This window comes from Chrysemys picta, chromosome 3 (assembly GCF_011386835.1).
Source record: "Chrysemys picta bellii isolate R12L10 chromosome 3, ASM1138683v2, whole genome shotgun sequence".
In the NCBI taxonomy this organism is placed as follows: Eukaryota; Metazoa; Chordata; order Testudines; family Emydidae; genus Chrysemys; species Chrysemys picta.
This window is the reverse complement of record NC_088793.1, coordinates 81,595,489-81,618,675: the sequence shown is the minus strand read 5'-3', so window position 1 is coordinate 81,618,675 and position 23,187 is coordinate 81,595,489. Positions and strand designations below refer to the sequence as shown.

The 23,187-nt window shown below is 46.8% G+C and overlaps 1 protein-coding gene and 1 long non-coding RNA gene across 7 annotated transcripts in view; one reads left to right on the top strand and one right to left on the bottom strand.

Moving 5' to 3' along the window:
* Positions 1-23,187, top strand: part of BVES (blood vessel epicardial substance) — a 71,112-nt gene that overhangs the window by 10,446 nt on the left and 37,479 nt on the right. The window contains exons 1-3 of one of the 5 annotated variants that reach the window (XM_065588273.1): positions 11,025-11,176; positions 16,248-16,391; positions 19,073-19,306. In XM_065588273.1, coding sequence (XP_065444345.1) covers positions 19,084-19,306 — 223 coding nt within the window. In that variant the 5' untranslated portion in view covers positions 11,025-11,176; positions 16,248-16,391; positions 19,073-19,083. Of the gene's footprint in view, positions 1-11,001; positions 11,177-16,247; positions 16,392-19,072; positions 19,307-23,187 lie in introns of those variants that run through there. The other 4 variants (XM_065588272.1, XM_005287704.5, XM_008164898.4 and 1 more) reach the window with 4 other exon arrangements.
* On the bottom strand, positions 603-11,099 carry LOC135982291 (uncharacterized). 2 transcript variants are annotated; one of them, XR_010599563.1, is made up of 4 exons: positions 4,117-5,827; positions 3,175-3,828; positions 2,731-2,853; positions 603-1,879 (listed from the first exon to the last, which is right to left on the bottom strand). It is a non-coding gene; the product is annotated as an uncharacterized LOC135982291 (long non-coding RNA). The 2 variants fall into 2 exon arrangements; XR_010599564.1 differs by lacking the exon at positions 4,117-5,827 and adding an exon at positions 10,975-11,099 and having other exon boundaries at positions 1,542-1,879.

Sequence of the window (23,187 nt, the reverse complement as noted above, 5' to 3'; positions counted from 1 at the left end):
CACCCCCTCCGGGAAGTCAGGCCCCAGCTCAAGCGTAGCGGTGCAGGCAGCCCATCCTATGCCTTGCCTGCATCCCCAGATAGTGACACTGACCTCTGTCAGTTTCAGGTGCCATCGACACCCGAAGCTCTGCAGACAGCTCAGGAGATCCTGACGCTCTCGGTGCTGCCCACACTGACTCCAGTGGTATCCAGGTCTCGGGGTAAACCCACCTTGGGACCTCTGCATATGTCCCCGCCTCAGCGGCACCATTCCTCATTGCGAGGGATGTCCCACCACCGCTCTCCCTCCTGAAGCCGTCATGCTCCGAGCCAGAGAGGCAGGCTCAGCTGAGCCCTTTTTGGTCCCTGGACCTTGAGCACTGACAACAGGATTCGAGGCATACCTCGCCGGTAGCCGGGCGTAGACCCTCCAGGGCACACATCCCCTGGCAGGAGCACCAAGACCAATACCACGCGTCGCCAAGAGCTCAGTATAGATCCTGGGACCAATTGTGGGACCGAAGTCACCAGCCTGCCATCATCAGTCTCTGAGACAAGAATCGCCATATTCAGGAAGATCCTCCTGGCAACTGGCTCGTGATAGACCCCGGTCCCGCTCAACGTCCTGGTACCAGTCCAGCAGCATAAGGCATAGATTGCCAGGTTTCCAATGCCAGGTTTCCAATGCCAATCTGCTGAATGCCATCGTTCCCCGAGGCCTCGACCAAGACATTAGTCTCGCTCGGACAGGTCTATCTCCAGGCGCAGCAACCAGCACCAGTCAGATAGGAGCTGCCGCTCCACCCCAATTCTGGTCGCCTGCAAGCGACCGATCTGCCTATAGCTCTGGCATGGAGCAGTTCCCTGACTGCGGGACAGCCTCCGATGCCTGCGGTGCCATCTACATCATTACCACTGAAACATGTCCCATGGCCCCAGGCACAGTGGCTGGCACCATGGTACCCAAGGAACCCATGGGGGTTCACCCAGCCTTCCCAGGCTGCCCGTTCGGTGTCGAGAGCCTCGGACAGGCCAGTGGCCTTGACATCCCGGCCCCCCTCCAGTGCTTGAGGCTTCAGGGGAAAGACCTCACAAGTCCAAGAAGACCTAGTCTGCTGGACCACCAATGGTTGTTGAGGATTCCGGGGTACCGCATCGTCCTCGTCGCCTGATGAGGCTATCACGGAACCCCCTCACCCATTTCTTCAGGATGATGCTAAGGTGCACCGGGAACTATTGAAGAGGGTCGCATCTAACCTGGGGCTTAAGGCTGAGGAATTGGAGGAGCCTTGGGGCTCCCTGTTTGATGTCATTTGCTCATCAGCCCCTGCTTTACCCCTTCATGAGGGGGTATCAAAAATTACCACTGCCCTGTGACAGACTCCCTCCTCCTTGCCTCCCATCTCCAAAAGGGCCAAGTGCAAGTACTTTGTGCCAACCAAGGGGCATGAAAACTTATATTCCCACCCAGCCCCCAATTCCCTGGCCGAGGCAGTTAACCACAGAGAGAGGCAAGACAACCCAGGGCAATCCCCAGAAACAAAGACTCAAGGAGGCTGGATCTTTTTGGATGCAAAGTTTATTCATCTTCCAGCCTGCAGTTGAGAGTGGCCAATCACTAAGCCCTCCTTGGCCACTACGATTACAACATATTGCAGGCCATGGCCAAGTTTGAGGCTTCGCTCCCTGAAAGCTCCAGAAAGGAATTCCGGGCAATCCTCGAGGAGGGCATGGCTGTGGCCCGAGCGGCCCTCCAGGCAACTTCAGACACTGCAGATTCTGCCACCTGCACCATGGCCTCCATCATCTCTATGCAGCGAGCTTCCTGGCTGCTTCTCTTGGGCTTGTCTACCAAGGCTCAGCAGTCGATACAGGACCTTCCCTTCAACAGCCAGATCCTATTTACAGAGCAGACAGACAACGAGCTGCACAGTTTAAAGGACTCCCGTACCACCCTGAAAACTCCGGGGCTTTACATCCCAGGCGCAGCATGTAATCGGTTCAAACCCCAACAGCCTCAGGGCCAAGGGAGCCAGCCTCAGCAGGACCCGCTTCAAAAGAAGGTCAAGGGCTAAAAATGCCACCCAAGCCAACCTCCTCCACCCTCCGCTCAGTCGGGCTCTACCTGAAACAAGCAGGGTGTCAAGCAATCGTTTTGAGGGTACGCCCGAGGGCGACCTACCAGACTATTCACCAGACCCATCTTCCCTGTTTTTTTCCAGCCGCCTTTCCTCTTTCCTCCCTGCATGGACTGCTATAACCTCAGTCCGCTGGGTCCTGAACATGGTGGCACAGGGCTATACCCTCCAGTTTCTTTCTACCGCCCCTCCAACTCCTCCTACCCCGTCCCTCTTCAGTCTCCTCGCACAGGAGGTTCAAGGATTACTGCGGCTGGGTGTGGTGGAGGAGATTCCTCTCGAGTACAGGAACAAGGGTTTTATTCCCGATACTTTTTAATCCCACAGGCAGGGGTGGTCTACGTCCTATTCTGGACCTGAGAGACCTAAAGAAACTGAAGTTCCACATGGTCTCCCTGGTCTCTATCATCCCTTCCCTGGATCCAGGAGACTGGTATACCGCCCTCGACTTGAAGGACGCATACTTTCACATAGAGATCTTTCAAGGACACAGACGCTTCCTCCAATTTACGATGGGACACAACCATTACCAGTTTGCGGTCCTCCCATTTAGCCTGGTGACAGCACCAAGGGTGTTTATCAAGTACATGGTGGTGGTGGTGGCTGCTTACCTCAGGCGTCGGGGAATCCAGATCTACTTATACCTCAATGACTGGCTGGTCAAAGGCAACTCTAGGTCTCAAATCCAAAAGGATGTTGCGGTGCTGCAAGCTGTGTGCTGCTCCCTGGGCCTTCTGGTAAACAACAAAAAGTCTACATTCGTTTCGGTGCGGAGGATAGAGTTCATCAGAGTGGTGCTCGACTTGACTTGCACCAGAGCATTCGTGCCGCTAGAAAGGTTCCAGACATTGGTGGACCTCATCATGGAAGTCTCTGCATTCCCCCCTGACTACAAGGTTTGTCTGCGCCTGGTAGGCTACATGGCAGCGTGCACATATGCTGTCCGCCATGCCAGGGCTCCGGGTGTGGCCCCTGCAGCAATGGCTGATGACGGTCTATTCCCAGTCCAGGGATCACCTAGAAAATATTGTTACCATCCCCCCGACAATACTTACTTCACTGCGATGGTGGACCGATCGCAGGACAGTCCTAGAGGTAGTTCCGTTCAACACCCCACCTCACTCCATTGAGTTGGTATCAGACACCTCGGACCTCGGCTGGGATGCACACCTTGGCGATCTCCAGACCCAGGGTATGTGATCCCAGAAGAGATGACGTTACACATAAATGTCAAAGAACTCAGGGCAGTCTGCTTGGCATGCGGCGTCTTCCTACCTCACCAGTTGGGCAAGGCGGTGAGGAGAGTACTGATAGACAACACAGCCTCGATGTTCTACATCAACAGGAAAGGGAGAGCTTGCTCGTCAACTCTCTGCCACGAGGCACTCCGTCTCTGGGACTTCTGCATCAGCCAAGAAATCCATCTGGAAACTTGTCACCTCCCTGGTGTCAAGAACACACTAGGGGATCACCTCAGCAAGGACTTCTCCTCTCACCATCAGTGGTCACTCCACCCAGAGGTAGCCTGTATGATCTTCCAGAGGTGGGGAGCTCCCCAACTGAACCTATTCGCCACCAGACAAAACAGGAAATGCCACGGGTTTTCTCAGCAAGGTCTGGGAAAGTACGCCCCCTCTGATGCCTTCCTCCTGTCATGGTCAGGAAGCCTGATGTACGTGTTCCCTCTGATTCCACACATCAGCAGGGCCCTGGCAAAGATCAAGAGAGATGAGGCACAGGTTATGATGATTGCCCTGGCATAGCCTCACCAGCACTGGTTCGGCACGCCCATGAATCTGGCAGCGGCCCTTCCCTGGCCCCTGCCCAACCAACCAGACCTGCTGTCACAGGACCATGGTCAGCTCTTGCACCCCAATCTAGTGCCTCCACCTCTTGGTGTGGTTGCTGTGTGGCTGAACCCAGAGGAGCAGACCTGCTCGGATGAGGTCCAACTGGTCCTCCTGGGGAGTACAAAGCCCTCAACCAGACTGACTTACCTCGTCAAGTGGACAAGGTTTTCCTGTTGGGAGTCAGAGCATGGCATCTCTCCCTCCCGCTCTTCCTCTTCTGCTCTTAGACTACCTGCTTCATCTGAGGAACCTGGGCCTGGCACACTCTTCCATTAGAGTGCTTCTCGCAGCCATCTCCGCTTTTCACCCACTGATGCAGGGCCAGATGGTGTTTGCTCATGACATGACGGTCAGATTCTTGAGAGGCCTCAAGAGGTTCTTCCCGCAGGTTCGGACCTCTGTCCCACAGTGGGATTTTAACTTGGTCCTCTTTAGGCTCACTGGCCCACCCTTTGAGCCGTTGGGCTCCCGCTCCCTTTCCCACCTGTCATGGAAGGTTGCTTTCCTGGTGACAGTGACACCAGATTAAAGCCTTGACCTCAGAACTGCCGTATACAGTCTTCTACAAAGACAAGGTTCAGCTGAGGCCTCACCTGGCCTTCCTGCTGAAGGTGGTATCAACGTTTCATATGAACTAGGACATCTTTATCCTGGTGCTGTCTCAAAATTCACAAGACCAGTGAAGAGAGGCATCTTCATGCACTGGACATCCGAAGGGCTTGGCTTTTTACCAAGAGTGTACCAAGCCTTTCTGTAAATCAACTTAGCTCTTCATCGCCACAGCGGATAGGACTTTCTGGTGTCCTCGCAGAGGATTTCCAACTGAATCACCTCTTGCATAAAGACCTGTTACGATCTAGTGGGAGTCCCACCGCTGCTGATTGTCAGAGCCCACTCGACTAGTGCTCAGGTGTCCTCGGCAGGCTTCCTGGCACACATCCCTATCCAGGACATCTGTAGAGCCGCGACATGGTCCTCTCTCCACACATTCATGGTGCATTATTTCATCACTCAGCAGGCCAGAGACGACGCTGGGTTCGGCAGAGCTATGTTGCAATCTACACGTCCATGAACTCCTACCCGCCTCCGTTGATACTGTTTGGGAGTCACCTAATATGGAATGGACATGAGCAAGCACTCAAAGAAGAAAAGACAGTTACCTTTTTCTGTAACTGGTGTTCTTCGAGATGTTGCTCATGTCCATTCCATGACCCGCCCTCCTTCCCCACTGTCAGAGTTCCCAGCAATAAGAAACTGAGGGTGGGAAGAGCCGGCGGCGCCCCTTATACCATACCATGTGGGTGCCACTCCAGAGGGCGCCAGAGTCAGTCCCCTACGGATACCGCTAAGGGAAAATCTTCTGGCACCGGTGCATGTGGTGAGCACACACACACACCTAATATGCAGTGGACATGAGCAACACATCTCGAAGAACACCAGTTATGGAAAAAGGTAACTGTCTTTTTTCTTGAGCTAGCCTTGCAACCATGTGATTTAGATGACCAATTGTTGAGAACGAATAGCAAAAACTTGAAGCAATAGTTGCAGAAATTAATTTATAAGCAATCCATAGGCTGGAAAATGGATCATTCCTCATAAATCATTCCTTGAACAATTTCAAATAATGAACAAATCTGTAAAAATCAGATGGTTCACAGATAATTCATGAACAGAGAAAGGGGCTTAGTTAATTGAATAAATTGTCTGCTGTGATTAGTCTGCACAGCTCTAATACAAAACAACCTTCCCCTGCCCTCATAGCCCCATGACTCTGTGAACCCTTCAGATTACATATCTATCTAATCTATGTACTGTCACAGGGGTTCTCAACCTTTTCCTTTGTGAGCCCCCCTGTCTCTCCCCCCCCCCCCCCCACGGCCTGCCAGTGCCACAACAACTGCTTTTTGGCATACAAGAGCCAGGGCCAGTGTTAGGGGCCCCACGCCACAGTTGCCTGGGGCCCCATACCACAGGGGGCCCCACAAAGCTACATTGTTCAGGCTTCAGCTTTAGCCCCGGGTAGTGGGGCTCAGGACCCCAGGCTTCAGCGCCAGACAATGGGGTTTTGGCTTTCTGCCCTGGGCCCCATCAAGTCTAATTCTGGCCCTGCTTGGCGGACCCCCTGAAACCTGCTTGTGACCTCCTAGGGGCCCCGGACCCCTGGTTGAGAACCACTGTTCTATCCTACTATTATCACAGCTAGTGCACCTGTTAATCTTTGAGATTAAAATTCAACCCCTGACCCTTACTTTGCATCAATCAGGCTTTGGAAAACAGCAGGATCCTGAATCTATTACACAGTGTTTTATGTCTCCTATGCAGAACATGATTACAGAAGCACAAGTGGTCATTTTCTAGTGCACAGAAGATACCATTCCTTCAGACTCCTAGTAGCCACTTTTTGATATGTTACAATGTATGTGGTTTGGCAATTTCTCTATTCCACTTTTTGAGGAAAGATCAAATTGCATCTCAGTGCATGCTTTTACAATTAGCATAGTTCCTCCAACCCTTCAAAGGTTGCAGTATTATTTTTCACTCCCCTGCAATCTTTTCACAGACAAATTTCCTTCTAATAATAAATGATACCTACAGGATGCTTTTTGATAAATCCAAATAGTAAATAGATAGATGTTTCCTGGATATATTACACATAACAACACCACTCAATGACTGCTCCCTTCCTACCTTGTCCTGACCATTCTTGCTTAAAACTGGAGGAAACCCTGGTTACATTTACAAATGTTGCTACTGTGATACATTATTGTGTGCCTGTATAACATTTAGTGTCCAGTGTTGCAGCAACTCCACTTGCAAATCGCCCATTCACTGTAATGGGAATTTTGCCCCAAAATAACTGCAGGATTGGCTCCATTACAGCCTCTTATATAGAACAGCAATATAATTTATGTCCCAAATAAATTTGGGGAAATTACTTTATATTGTGTTTTATACACATGAATATGCTCCTCAACACCCCTGTAACTAGGTGTACTGGACCGCGAGTCAAGAGATCTTGGTTCTGTCCCCAGCTCTGCCACTAACTTGCTGTGTGACCTTTTCAAGAGACTTCATTTCTCCTTGCCTTTGTTTCCACCCTCCACTCATTGTCTGTCTTGTCTGTTTCAACTGTAAGTGTAACCCCTTTGGGGTTTAGAGAGCATGGGCCCTTTAAATATTTTTCCTGAGCAGGGGGAGTACTGATTGTTCCAGAAGGAGTTAGTGCTATTGGTGGAGGGGGAGGAGAGCAACTGCAGCAAGCAGGACCTCACAGAGTGAAGCAGCCAAAAACCTGCCTGAAGCCTGGGAGGTACAGAGCAGCTGATTGCAGACACCCCAGGACAGGAACCAGGAGGAGCACTGTGCCAGAGAGGAATTGCCCGAGAAGGACAAATCAGAGCTGGACCCAGTATCACTGCTGCCCAGAGCTGTATGGGGCCATGCGTACTGTGGCTTGTGACTTTGCATTAGGAATAAGGAAGGAGGCTGTGAGCTAGTTAAGTGGGGAGGTTGTCGCTCTCTATGGCTTTGCAGAGAGCCGCAGAAGAGGGCACCGGAGAGGTTTGTTGTGGAAAGTTTGCTGGTGCCAAAGATGACCAGGAGCATCCAAGACTCACCACTGGACTGGAACTTTGCTCAGGACTCCTGAACTCTGTGTGCAGACACATTGCTCGGTGTCTGCCCTTCCAGACTGTGCTACCACTGGGCCCGTGGGGCCTTGAGTTGAATGCAACCCCATTGTACCACTCCCTCTATATTTCCCCCTATTGCTTTTATCCTTTCATCCCTCTGTTAATAAATATTTTCCTTTCCTATGTTCATTGTACCTTTGTGTGTGTGTGTGTGTGTGTGTGCGCGCGCGCGCATTCACTATGGAGGGGAACGGGGCCCCTGGGCTGGAATCGACATTCTCTGCTGCGTTCCTGTGCACGCCTTCTCTTGGCCAGAGCTGCCTGCAGAGCAAAAAGAACAGGAGTACTTGTGGCACCTTAGAGACTAACAAATTTATTAGAGCACAAGCTTTCGTGGACTACAGCCCACTTCTTCGGATGCATATAGAGTGGAATATATATGTTTTAACTAATAAATTTGTTAGTCTCTAAGGTGCCACAAGTACTCCTGTTCTTTTTGCGGATACAGACTAACACGGCTGCTACTCTGAAACCTGCAGAGCAGACTCCATCTTGGCCACGAGGGTGCTAAAGTTACATAAGTTTTTTGCAGCAGTGACTGTTTGCACAGTCTAGAACAATGGAACACAGATCTCAGTTGGGACTTCTAGGAACTACTGTTAATATAAATACGTACATACTATTATTTCCTATACATATGAGGAAACCAAGAAACAAAGGCTTTAGATGACTCTGCCAAAGGTTACAAAGCAGGTCAGCAAAGGTAAGAACAGAACCAAATCATTTGTTTTAACTCTGAGGCCACATTTTCTGCCATAGACCACTAGTTGTAGAGACTATCAGCTAGAGCAGGGGTGGGCAAACTTTTTGGCCTGAGGTGGGGAAATTGCGTGCAGGACCATGAATGTAGGACTGGGGCAGGGTTTTGGAGTGCGGGAGGGAGTGCGGGGTGTGATATGCAGGCAGGAGTTCAGGGCAAGGGGTTGGGGCACAGGAGGAATGCGAGCTGTATGAGGGGGCTCAGGGCAGGAGGTTGGGTGCAGAAAGGGTGTGGGGTGTGGCAGGGGGCTCAGGGCAGGGGATTGGGATGCAGAAGGGGTGTGGCAGGGGGTTGGGGTGTGGGGTGCAGGAGGGGTTTTGGGTGCGGGCTCCAGCCCAGCGCTGCTTTCCTGGAGTGGTTCCGGAATGGCAGCGGTGCGCAGCGGGGCTAAGGCAGGCTCCCTGCCTGCCCTGACCCCGTGCTGTGCCGTTCCCAGAAGTGGCCGGCACTACGTCCTTGCGGCCCCTGGAGGGGGGGTGAGAGGGCAGAGAGCTTCGTGCACTGCCCTTGCCTGTAGGTACCTCCCCCAAAGCTCCCATTGGCCATGCTTCCCTGTTCACAGCCAATGGGAGCTGCGGGGGGCGGTGCCTGCAGACGAGGGCAGTGCATGGAGCCCTCTGCCTTTCTCCTCCTCTAGGGGCTGCAGGGATGTGGTACCGGCTGCTTCCAGGAGTGGTGGGGGGCCTGCGGCACCATAGTGGTGGCAATCCCATGGGCCGGACCCAAAGCCCCGATGGGCCGGATCCGGCCTGCGGGTCGTAGTTTGCCCACCCCTGAACTAGAGAATTTAAGAAACTATTTGCTAGAGAGCTACACAGACTTTTATAGCTAAAGAGAGATGCAAGAGAGGTTATATATCACTAGGCAGCTATACAGACTCTGTACTAGAAAAGTGCACCAATTCAACTAAATTAATCTGGCTAAACATGCACAACCCCCTGAGATAGGCACACTTATACTGCTTTAGTCCTTTCCTATAGCAGTTTAGCTTGCACTGGCAATAATTTTTTTAATAAACATAAACAAGGGTTAAACCAATTTAAATGTGCCTATATTAAGGCTTCACACTGGTTTAACTAGTTCAGTTTTAAATCAATTTAGTTAAACTGGTGCACTTTTCTAGACTAGACAAGGCCAGTTTTAGAGAATGCTTTCTAGTTAGCTGGGGAGACTGTTGTCTATACAGTATAGCTAAAAGAGATTGTTATATATTGAGAGACTTGGCAGGATAGATTTTTATTGATAAATGTTGATAAATGTCAATTTCACTTTATGCAGTGTTGTTATAGTCCAGTTGGCCCCAGGATATTCGAGAGACAAGGGGGGGTGAGGTCATGTCTTTTACTGGACCAACTTCTCTTGGTGAGAGAGACAAGCTTTCTCACCAAGAGAAGTTGGTCCAATAAAATATATGACCTCACCCACTTTGTCTCTCTAATTTCATTGCATATCCACAAACTACAGAAACATATTTTCTGTGGATAATACTTGCAATTTACAAGATAGGCAAAATGAGAAAAATGCAGCTTAGAATTTGATTTACTATTTACTTTGTGTATTTTGTCATGTGATGTTGACCTTTTGTGTTTTGATGCTTATAAAGCTTTAGCTTTTTGACTCTTAACCATCTCCTGTTATTAAACAATTACTAGCTGACCCCTCTCCATTGTTTGACACCCCCCATAAGCTCTCACAACTGTAAAAATTTAAAATCAATAAACATTAGAAAAAAATGCTTGAAAATAAATGGAAGTCATAAAAAAGGACCATGGAATCCTGCCAAGCCCAGTTCTACACAGTTCTGTACTGTTGTGTGTGTGTGTGGGGGGGGGGGGAGGTCTTGGGGCAGTGGGTGGAAGAATGTATACAGTGGGGGTGCTGAAAGCTATTAAACCAAACTGTAAACTCTGTATATGGTAAAAACAATGAGGAGTCTGGTAGCACCTTAAAGACTAACAGATGTATTTGGGCATAAGCTTTTGTGAGTAGAACCCCCCCCCCCCCCCACTTCTTCAGATGCATGGAGTGAAAATTACAGATGCAGGCATAAATCTACCACCACAGGAAGAGAAGGGAGTTGCCTTACAAGTGGAGAGCCAGTGTTGACAGGGTCAATTCAGTCAGGGTGGATGTGGTCCACTCCAGATAATTGATGAGGAGGTGTCCATACCAAGAGAGGGAAAATTGCTTTTGTAGTGAGCCAGCCACTTCAAGCCAGGGTGCTGTCTCACCACCAGCCCTAGTTCCAGCCCCCCTGCCATGGGGGTGCAGTCCGTTTGAGCTAGAAGGGTTGTTGCTCTAGTCCCATAGGGCTGTGAGCCTTGGGGTATGTAGTCAGTATCTGGGGCCCTTGTGGAGAGTGGGGGGGGGCAGCACAGCAAACCCCCTCACCCCTGGGCGGGCAGCGCTGGTACTTGCCCTGCCTTCGCCTGGGGCTGAGCCGAGACCGTTCTCTGCCCCTTTGCACCCAGGCGCTGAGCCGCCGTGGCGAGCAGCCCCGCGACAGCGCCCCCTGGCGGGCCCCGTCTGCTCGCCGCCCTCGACCGGTCTTACCCCGCTCCCGCAGCTGTTCAGTGTCTCCGCCGCCGGGCAGCGCCTGGTGCCCGTGGGAAGCGCCTGCGCGCTACGGCCGCTCGCTGCCTGCCCCTGGCAGCGTCCTGCCTATTTTAGTCCCAGCGGCCGCGGGTGGAAGCCGGTGAGGGGAACAGCTACCGAGTCCCAGCAGCAGCGCCCCGGGGACCCTGCTCGGGGCCAGGTAAGGGAGCGGGGCAGACCCCCCCCCTCCGGGGGGCAGCTGCTATGGGGCGTCTCCGGGCAGCGGCTGAAATCGGAGCTGGAGGCGCCGCTTCACCAAAGCGCCCGGGAGAAACTTCCCTGGGGAGACGCGCCCGGGCCAGCCCCAGCTGGGTGCAGCCCCCGCCCGGATACTGGCGGCCCCGCGCCCCAGCTCTTTAACCCCCATGTGCCCCCCGCCCCCCATGGCCCCGGAGCCAGCCAGAGCGGGGCTGTGTCGGAGGCGGAGGCGGCTCCCGAGGTCACCGCCCGCCTCGCCTGGTCCCCCGAGCCCCTGCTAGCTGCGGGGTCCCGCCGCGGGGAGAGCCGGGCTGAGCCGAGCGCTGCACTGCCCGGGCGGGCTGCGCTCCCAGCACCCACACCCCGCCCGCAGCGGCGGCGTCCTGGCCCCGAAGCAGCGGGTCGGGAGCCTGAGCGATCCGCTTTCTTGCTCTTCCCCTCACTTCGCTTCTCTTGGAAACAGTGCCCAGTGCAGAGGTCCCAATATAGTATAAGAGCCCCACTCTGCTAGAGCCTCCCCATCCCAATCTCGCAAATGGGCCATCAGTTGTACCGGGCGCGGTTGAAACGGCACATAAAGTTACGATATTAGCGTGAGAAATATTCCTGTAAGCGTACATAGACTCGAGGATTTTCAAATCAAACCAGAGAATTTAAATGTAGCTCTTGGTAAGTCAGCTCTTACCGAAATGGCTTTAAAACAAATTGTATTTAAAGCCAAGAGAGGCAAGCAAAGACTGCAGTATTCAAATGGAAGTATAATAAACAACACATGAGGTTGCAGGATTTAGTCAACATTTGATGACCGTTGAATGACATGAGCGTCTTCAGAACACGTTTTCTTTTTCCCAATAGAAGCTTGTTTAAATTCGTTTGGTGTAGAATTGGTTCAAATAGACGTACTCAAAACATTTGTGTAGTTCTGTAGCACTAGAACACTTTTTAAGATTGTGTCAGTATTTCCATGTTTTAGGGGGTTGCCACTCTTTTACAATAGGCTTTGCATTAAATTTTAGCATACTAAACATCCTAGGAAAAGTCATCATAATCTGATAATATTTAGTATGTTTGGATACCACTCAACTTTTAGAGATTCCACCATAGTGTTTTTGATTGGCAAGCTATCCTGCCTTTGCTGTAGTGGTCCTAAAATTGTGGAACACACTCATCCTTGAAATGAGAGTCCTTTCATCCCTTCCCACTTTTAAACAACCTTAAGCTATTTTCCCTAAATATATAGGTTTGAATAGGTGGTAAAGAGAGCATCATTCCTCCCTCCTTGCTTTTTCCTTTTAGATAACCCTAATCTTAAAGGGTTATTTGGCTGCTGGGCGGGGGGTAGGGGGGAAGTGTGCATGTGCACAATTGTTGAGCAGCACCCTGAGTGCCTTGATAGGAGGGGTGCTTTAGAAAGAACATTATTTTATTGTTATTAATGCAAATGTTCAATATCTTAATTTTATTGGCTCTGATTTAAGACACGTATTTATAGTTTTTTCCATATTGTGAATTAAAATTAAGCTTCTGTTATTTTGAGAGACATTGAGGATTAGAAAGTGACAGTTATAGATGTTTCCCTTAACAGATCTTTTCCATGCATCTGTGTGTTATGTAACCATAACACAAATTTGTATCTGCAGTTAACACCATTCTCGGCTCGCATCATTACCCTTATGACTGTTGATACTGTGAGCACATATTAAGAATTTCACTTAACATTGATGCATTTTCTTAATACATAGACTGAACGGACTGTTTATTCTTAATACAAATTTTACACAGCCCAAGGCTAACAAATACTGCAGTATAGAGACATTTTATTCTAAAGGGGTGCAGGGCTTCATTTGCATAGCATGTCCAAATACATGTTTTCTTCACATGCCTCTGTTTTTCCCTTTAATCCTATTTCAGTAGTAAAAGAAAATTGGGAAACTAAACTACAACGCATCTAATTAGAATAGCACTAGTGGTCTGTTTTCAGCTCTCAAAATTAATAGTTACAGTCATGGCTCTGTTGCCAGCTCTTTGTGCTGCAGGACCATAGCAAAGTAGACTAAAGAAAAGTTCTAGAGCTAGATTAAAAAAACCCTGCGGCCCAATCCTGTAAGTAGATCCATCTGTATGGATACAGTTGCAGGACCAGATTTTTAAAAGGCATTTAGGTACCTAAAGAGTCAGATAAGATTGATTTCAGTAGCAGTTAGGGGCTGGGGGCTAGCCACCTATAGCCCTTTGGGGATTTATCATCCACTTCACGTGCCTAAGTCCAAAATTTAGATCCACGAATTCTCCACTCAGCTCCCACCTAACCCTGTAGGCTCCTAAAGTCCCTAGGTACATAAGTTTCCACCAATAAAATTCCCTAGTCACCTAAATATCTGTCAGTGGGCATATTTAAAGCCACCTAATCCCTGATGCCCAGTACCTGATTTGTGCCCTAAACCCCAGCAGAATCCCCAGACCCAGTGTTCCCAGCCTATCTGGTAAGCGTGCTATTGGATCAGGCCTTGCACAAAACTACCACCCTTGTATCCAGTAGCCCAGTGGTAGGGCAGGGCACTCACCTGGGGAGTGGGAGACCTGGGCTTAAATCCCTGATTCAAATAAGGCAGAGGTGGGATTTGGGCCTGGGTAAATTCACTAACTACTGGGTTATTGCGTATAAGGGTGGTAGTGATGGTGGCAGTAGCAGACATCCTTCTGCTGAGAAGGAGCTTAGGCATCTCACTCCAGGGGAGAGTTCATGGGTGTGAATCCTGAGCAGAAGGAGGTGCCTCCATCCAGCCTAGATTTAGGCGCCTATGTCCATTAGAGGGACAGGGGGAGTCCATACCCCTCATGGCATTTCCAACAAGTAGTTTAAAGCAGCTCCTGCTCAGAGTGTTGGCTTTTGTGAATCCTGTTCTTAGGCACCTAACTTTCCCCAGGCATTGTATAGGGAGCCTGGGCACCGAACTCACAGCTATAGAGTCCGCTAAGTGGCAGGGCACCTAAAAGTCATATACTCTGCATTGCAATGCCTAAATCCCTGTTGTGGGTCTAGCCCCTGGGCATTTCTGAAAATCTCATTATCTGCATCTCTTGCTGCCTAAATAACTTTAAAGATTCATCCCTTTAACATATTTGTGTAACATATTTAATTCAAAGTATCTTCACTCTTGTCGGTTTAATATTGGTGTTAATATTCTGACCACTTTACAGACAACACGTCAACAGGTTTTCTTGTTGATTATAGCATCTTGTAGTAGATACAGTGAGACATTGTCAATTTAAGCATAAAAATCCAATTTACTTTCACTGTTTGTTTATTTACTACTTGCTTTTCTCTTAGCTCTGACAGTAGAAAAACAATGACATTGGTTTAATTATAAACAAATTGAGTTTTCAACCTCCGATTCTGAGTGCTGTAAACAGTGTGTGTGTGTGTGTGTGTGTGTGTGTGTAAAGCAATTGTTTTAATTTTGAATTTTAAAAATGTATCAAACATTTTATTAAGTTTTGTAAAAAGTTTAAATTTTGTAAAATGATGCGTTGTCAGATTTAAGTTGACAACATTCCATCCATTTTTTCCAAATACACAATAGTTTCTGAAGATGAAATTTTATGACTTCTATTTAAAGATCAGTTTTTAGAGGGGTTTTTGTAAAGAATATATCTTTATTGCAGTTTGTTAACACAGCATGTTATATTTCAAATTACATTATTGTAGTAATCTTTCTTATAAGCTGGAATCCTAGTTTTCTGTGATAAAAAACCAAAATTCTCTTATAAACATAAATCCACATTTTTCTGCAATTAAAATGAAATCTGACAGCCCGAACCCCGTCTCCCTGGGCTGACGGCCCGAGTCCCATCTCTGTTTTTTAAAAAAAAAGGCAAATTCAGTGGTGTTTTTTTCTGTGGCAAATGGATTTTTAGAATCCCTGCTTATAAGTAAGCTGAATTTAAAGCGTTAGAAGCATGATCCTATATTCCTTAGCTTCCCACTTACTATGAACTTTTGGTATTTTGAAATACTGAAGGTCCGAAATAGAATTTTTCATGTTTGTGTTATAAACAAGTTAGGACTGAAGGATCTGAGCTAGGACCAGAGGAAAAGACATAAGTTTCAGAATTATGTTTAACAATTTCTTTCCTGTAACTATCTATGGATAAATATCCAGATTGCATACCTAGTTTAAGTAGTATCTCCAGTTGAAATTAGTGGGCAGTCTTGCTTAAGACCCAGTGACACAATCTGTCACTTTGTAGATAGAGTAAATCTATTTCTGCAGGCACTTAGAAGTCTGTTTATCAGAAAAGTTGTACAGCCTTCTGCTATCTGTCAGTAGCACTCCTATATTTGTGTGACAGTAATAAGTCAACTTGAACTTTAGAGGATTAGAGAGCAAGATTTTAAAAGGAAAACTGAGCCAGAAGTTAGGTTCCTAAATCCATATTTAGGCACCTGTGAAGGGGTCCCCATCACATGTGCACCTGGCTAGACACTGGATGTAATGAATGTATGAGTGTGGGTGGGTGGTGGGACAGGTTGGACCCCCCTGCCCCCCAAGATGTCACCTGGCATGCTGGGATGCCACTGAGGCAGACTATTCTGCCAGCCTGGGCCCCCTTTTACCTGGTCTTGCTGGGCATCTTCCAGCCAAGCACACAGGCAGGGCCACCCCCAGCTGCACAGAGAGACCGAGATCTGCTCTGAGAAGGCTCAGCTTAAGGGGCTTGCCACAGCACCCAGATGTCCACCCCCCCAAAATTGTATGAAATTACCCTCCTCCACATTGAGGGAAGAGGCAATGCACAACTTCTCGCCCCCTCCCCCCAGTTAGAAATCACATAAACTGGGTTATATTGTAAACCAGAAATAAATGTATTAACTATAACAGGTGTATTTTAAGTAGTCAAGGAGGTAGTAGACAGAACAAGGCAGATTACTAAGAAAATAAAACAGCACACAAACTAAGCTAGATTCACTAAAGAAATTGGTTACATGTAAGTTCTCACCCTAAATGTGGTTCTAATAATCTTCTTCACAGGCCAGATGCCCTTCCAGCCTGGGTCCAGTTCTTTCCCCCAGTTCAGTCTTGGTTGTTTCCAGCAGTCATCTTGGGTGGGATAGCAGGGGAGAACTGATGACCAGGACTACCTCACTCCGCACCCTTCAATGGGATTTGCATAAGGTGGGAGTCCTTTGTTTCCTACTTTGACCCCCGACCCAGCTTCTCGTGGTAAAGTACAGAATTCAAGATGGGTTCCAGAATCCGGTGACATGGTCACATGCCTCTGTAACCATTCATCACAGGCTGACCCACATGTTCCCAGGAAGACTAAGCTCTTTTACAGTCCATTGGCTATTGCTGATGGGCCATCAGCACTGTCCAGCTTTTTCATTGTTGTACCTGAAGTGTTAGCAGGGGGCATCACCCAAAATAACATAGTTGAAATATAGTCAATATTCCTAATTTCAGATACAGAAATGATACATGCATACAAATAGGATAATCATATTCAGTAAATCATAACCTTTCCAATGATACCTTACAAGGCCAATCTTGCTTAAAGTACATCTTAGTTATGTTATATTCCTATCACAAGCATATTTTCATATGGAGTATAATGTCACAGGAGGATGTGTGAAAGAGAGAGGGAATGCCTCTACAGGATTTGTTACAATGCATACTCCATAATGTGTAAAGGGAAAAGAGTGTTCACTCTCTGATGTAAAGGTAGTTCATTAATGGGAATCAAACAGAACTCCATATAATCTTTTATATTGCAACCAGTAGGGGTCCTAAATACTTAGCTAAAAACAAGATTACTTTACTTTTAATATGAAATGAATCATTTTGTTTTTTTTTTCAATTGAAAAATGAATCTTTGTTTATTAAGTATATCAAGTTGTGCTCAATCTTGATGAGGAAAGACTGTCTGCAATAGGTTTCAAAAAAAGGTAATATCTCCCACCTTCCTTTTTAGTTACCTATTTAATCAGAGTTATTTCACTGTGTTTTGGAATGATATTGGTTAAGGGAAACCAACTTTATTGCTTCTTTTTGTTGTGAAGGTTATTAGCTAAGGGAACAATTTACCAAGATTCATGGTGGATTCTCCATCACTGGCAATTTTTAAATCAAGATTGGTTGTTTTTCTAAAATATGTTCTGATAATTTGTGCTGGGAACTTCTATGGCTTGTCTTACACAGGAGGTAAGATTACAGGACTACAGTGGGTCTGTTCTGGTCTTGGAATCGGAGTTTGTTTTACGTTAAAAAGTCAGTTCTTTTCTGCCCAATTTTCCTGAAAGACACTATGGATGACTGGAGAGCTAGAGCATTTGTTATCAGAAACACTAAGCAAGTGAAACCTGATCAACTGAGAAGGGAAATAGTTTTTATTAATCTTCACCCTAACACTCATGTATGGAATGAGAGAGCTTTGGGCAAACATTTTTGATCTCCAGGGAATCCGACAGCAAAACTGGAGAAGATCAGACTTGGTATTTGGTTGGTGGTGTGTATTATTATTTTTTTTTTTTTTAACCTTACAAATATCAGTTCTCCTCCCTCCTTTTGAAAGAAAGAAAATCCTTTCAGGACAGCTTTATACATTATAAAGAAGAATTAAAAGACATAAATCCTCTTTGGCTTTTTTGTCAAGCTTTCTGTAACAGATTATGATAACAGATTCTTCTGAATTTGTATTTAGCTTTGCTATTTTACGGATACCAAAGCTATATACTGCTCTTGGTATGCACATGTATCTTCTGATTATGAGGGAGTGGAAGTAGTATGCCTGGATGGTCCTAAGGACCATTTAACAACCAGCAGAAGTTACCATTATTGTGCCAATCCTGCAAGCTGCTTAGCATCTTATGAAAGTCACTGGGCATGTATCTGATAATAAATCATGTGTGCGGGTTGTCAGAATATTGACCTTTAACTCTTCTTCAAGCTCTTAGTTTTCACCTAAACGTGACTGTAAAATGTTTTTCATGTGTAGAGAGAGGGTTGCCAGGTGTCTGGTTTTCAATCGTAAGGCCTGGTGGAAAAGGGACCCTGGAGGATCCAGTCAGCACTGCTGACTGGGCTGTTAAAAGTGAAGTTGGTGTGGCTGGCAGGCTCCCTACGTGGCTCCTTGGAAGTGGCAATATGTCCCTAGGCTCCTAGGCAGATGTGCACTCTGCATGCTGCCCCCGCCTCGAGTGCTGGATCCACAGCTCCCATTGGCCAGGAACCATGGCCAATGGGAGCTACGGGGGTGGCACCTGTGCGGAGACAGGGCGTAGAGCTGCCTGGCCACCCCTGAGCCTGGCCACCCCTGAACCTAGGAACTGGACATGCCAGTTGCTTCTGGAGCCGCCTGAGATAAGCGCCGCCCAGAGCATGCACCCCTCATCCCCTCCCACAACCCAACCCCCTGCCCCATCCCAGAGCCCCCTTCTGCACCCTGAACCCCTTATTTATGGCCCCACCCCAGAGCCCGTATCCCCAACTGGAGTCCTCACCCCCTCCTGCACCTCAACCCCCTGCCCAAGCCTGGTGAAAATGAGTGAGTGTGTGAGGGTGGGGGAGAGCGAGGGACAGAGGGAGGGGGGATGGAGCCTCATAGAAGGGAAGGGGCGGGGCCTACCAGAAGGGCAGGGCAAGGGTGTTCGGTTTTGTGCCATTAGAAAGTTGGCAACTGTATGTAGGGACTTAGTTTAACCTTTGAAGCATGTGTAGAATTTTTGTTCATATTAAGGAGAAATATGTATGCACATGAAGGAGAGAGTATACCCCTAAGTCCCATGACACAAATCATTGTTTTTTCCATTGTATTGGTGCTCATTACTCTTAATGCCTCTCTTTTTGTATTTTTACAGGATTCTTCAAGATGAATACTACAGAAATCAATTCATTCACCATGACCCCATTAGGTTTTATACCAGATTTCAAAAATGCCACCCTTGTACCTGTCAATGAGACTGCGTGTGAAAACTGGAGTGAGGTTCATCATCTGGTTTTTCATGTGGCAAATATCTGTTTTGCAGTTGGATTGGTTATTCCAACCACTTTGAATTTCCATATGATTTTCCTGCGAGGCTTGCTTGCTACAGGTAGGACAAAGAAAATTTACTTTTTACAACTTTGTGGCTGAAATTCCATTTACTGACCAATAGAAAATAGGGCTGTCAAGCAATTAATTGCACAATTAAACAATAATACCGTTTATTTAAATATTTTTGGATGTGTTTACGTTTTCAAATATATTCAATTACAGCACAGAATAAAAAAATGTACAGTAGTCTTTTTTATTACAAGTATTTGCACTGTCAAAAACAAAAAAATAGTATTTTTCAATTCACCTAATAAAAGTACTGTCGTGCAATCTCTTTATCATGAAAGTTGAACTTACAAATGTAGAATTATGTACAAAAATTTTTTTTGAATGCAATCTAAAATTTTAGATCCTGCAAGTCCACTCAGTCCTACTTCTTATTCAGCCAATCATTAAGACAAACAAGTTTGTTTACATTTGCAGGAGAAAATGCTGCCCGCTTCTTGTTTACTGTAGAAGGGCAGACTCACCCCTGCAGCACCTCCTGCTGGTCTCTGTTGGGAATTAGCTTGGCTAGCCTTGGAGCGCCCTCTGCAGTCCAGTGATCCGCCTTGCCGCTGGCCCCGGGATCCTCCCGGGACCCTGGTGCCCCTTTTCTCTGGGTGCTCCCCCCTGGCAGTAACCCCTCAGTCTTAGGGTCTCCCCTCCCCAGGGAACCCTCACCCACTATCCCCACCTCGCCTCAGTATACGGCTACTGCCAGTCATTGTCTAGCCCCCACACTCTGGGGCAAACTGCAGTATACACCACTCATCACAGGCAAGGTTGGGTTTGGACCTGCTGCCTTTACCTACCCCTGGGCTGCCCTCTGCAACTCCCAGTACCTTTTAGCCCAATGCTAGGCCCCAGGCTGGAGCTCCCCAGCTCCTCTGCCTTTCCCCAGCCCTGCTCCACTCAGGTACTCTGTCTCTAGCTCCCTGCAGCCAGGCCCTTCTCTCTCTGAATGCAGAGAGAGACTGTGTCCTTGCTCCTGGCTCACAGCCTTTATAGAGCCAGCTGGGCCTGATTGGGGCGTGGCCCAGCTGCAGCTACTTCCCCAATCAGCCTAGCAGCTTTGAGAGCTGTAGCCCTCTCCAGGGCTGCTTTCAAGCCCCTCCAGGCAGGAGCGGGTGTCCACCCCGCTACATTTACAATGTCACCTGAAAGTGAGAACAGGTGTTCGAATGGCTCTGTTGTAGCCGGAGTCACAAGATTTTTACATGCAGATGCACTAAAGATTCATGTCCCTTCATACTTCAACCACCGTTCCAGAGGATGTGCGTCCATGCTGATGACGGGTTCTGCTCAATAACAATCCAAAGCAGTGCGGACTGACGCATGGTGAGATTTCCCCCCTAGCAAAAAGTTGACTTTCTTTTTTGGTGGTTCGGGTTCTGTAGTTTCCACATTGCAGTGTTGGTCTTTTAAGACTTCTGAAAGCATGTTCCACACCTTGTCCCTCAGATTTTGGAAGGCACTTCAGATTCTTAAATCTTGGGTTGGTTAGAAATCTCACATTGGTACCTTCTTTGTGTTTTGTGAGAGTGTTCTTAAAATGAGCATGTGCTGGGTCATCATCCAAGACTGCTATAACATGAAATATATGGCAGAATGTAGATAAAACAGAGCAGGAGACCTACAATTCTCCCCCAAGGAGTTCAGTGACAAATTTAATTAACACATTATTTTTTAAGTGGAGTCATCAGCATGGAATCACGTCCTCTGGAATGGTAGCCGAAGCATGAAAGGGCATACAAATGTTTAGCATATCTGGCACATCAATGCCAGCCATAAAAGTGCCATGCAAATGCCTGTTCTCACTTTCTGGTGACATTGTAAATAAGAAGAGGGCAGCATTATCTCCTGTAAATGTAAACACTTGTTTGTCTTAGCAATTGGCTGAATAAGAAGTAGGACTGAGTGGACTTGTAGGCTCTGAAATTTTACATTGTTTTGTTTTTGAGTGCAGTTATGTAACAAAAAAAATCTACATTTGTAAGTTGCACTTTCACGACAAAGATTGCACTACAGTACTTGGATGAGGTGAATTGAAAAATATTATTTTTTGTTTATCTCTTTTACTGTGCAAATATTTGTAATAAAAAATAATATACACTTTGATTTCAATTACCACACAGAATACAATATATATATGAAAAAGTAGAAAAACATCCAAAATATTTAATAAATTTCAATTGGCATTCTATTGTTTAACAATGCAATTAAAACACTGATTTTTTTTTTTTGAGTTAATAGCATGAGTTAACTGCGATTAATTGGCAGCCCTAATAGAAAGTATCGTTCTGGACTCGCTTGTCTTCCATTGGTGGTATTTCAACATATTGTTTTATTTTGTTGGAGGTGTGTTAGCATGATTTGGGGCTTGGTCAACACTCTGACATTGCAGAACTTACTTGGATAAGGTAATACAGACCCAGTTTCATAAAACTCCACAACAACTGCATATAGAATTTTGAGCATCTGTGCAGTTGCTGAAACATCTGACTGTGTGGAAGGGTAGGGTTTGTTTGTGATGTGGGCTATTTTGTTTTGTTTTTCCCTTTCTTTGTCTGTTTTTCTCCACTCTCTCTTAACTTATCAGAAAAAAAATCTATGCTTGGACAAAGTATGGAAAAAAAATTTACTCATAACAAAATTTTTTGGGGCCAATGAAAAAAGTAGAGCTCAATTTAAATTCTAGCAAGATAGACTTGTACCTTCTACAGTAGAAATCTCTTGCACTCTCAGACCACTGATATAATAGTAAATATCATCTACACCTACAATATTTTTTTCCTTAGAGAGCTTAATGTAGTGACTAGCCCCAACTCTTCTTAAAATATGAGTGGAGTGAAGTGTGAACATATACTATTAAATGTATTTTCTTGAGGAGGACTAGCTTTCCGCTCAGGCTGAATATTGCTAAAACAGATCGCTTCATCTTAACTCCCCCCTTAACCTCCCCATTACCTCCTTTCTTGGTCACTGTAGATCACACCACCATCCTGCCTGTCACTCTGGACTATACTGTGGCATCCTCTCTCTAGGCCTTCATGTCCAGGCTACGTCTAAATCTTGCGGATTCATTTTGCGTAACGTTTCTAAGATATGGCCTTTCCTATACACCCACACATCTAAAACGCTCATCCAGGCTGTTATCTTGCTTCTTGATTACTGCAACATCTCTGCAGTTGTCACGGGCCTTGACAAGTGCAGTCTTGCCCCACTCATTCATTCAAATGATGCTGCAAAGATAATTTTCCTAGCCTGTTGCTTTGACCATACTTGCCCTTCTCTGTTGCATCAAACATAATCCACTTGTCACTTTCAAGACCCTTCACAGCTAATCAAAGCCTCCCTGTCATCTTTCGTTTTCTACTGAAATATTCACTCCCATCTATCTGTGATGCCAGCCTCCATTGCCCACTTACAAAATTTTCAAACAAGGATCTTTGTGCTTTCTCCCATGCTGCCCCACCTGCTTGGGAGGAGCTTCCTCTAAACATCTGTAAAACTAACTCATTATCCTCCTAATTCCTCCTTAAAACTCTCCTTTTCCATGAAGCCTGCAAAAAAACTTGACAAGCATTAGCTTCTGGCATGCTAAGACTGCTGCCTATTGTGCTGGCTAATATTGTCTCATTCTTTCCTTACATTCCCCTGCATGTCTCCACTTGTTAACTCTTGTGTTATACTTAGATTGTAAGCTCTTTGGGACAGGGATATTTTTTTTATTTTCTTTTTCCCAATTCTGTTCATACAGCACCTAGTGCAATGGGGTTCTGTTCCATGATAGGGCATTATGAAAATACAAATAATTAATATTCCAAGTCTAATACTATTGTAATGCAAAGCGCTAACTAGAATTTCCTTTTTCTGATAGTCAAAAAAGCAATTTAT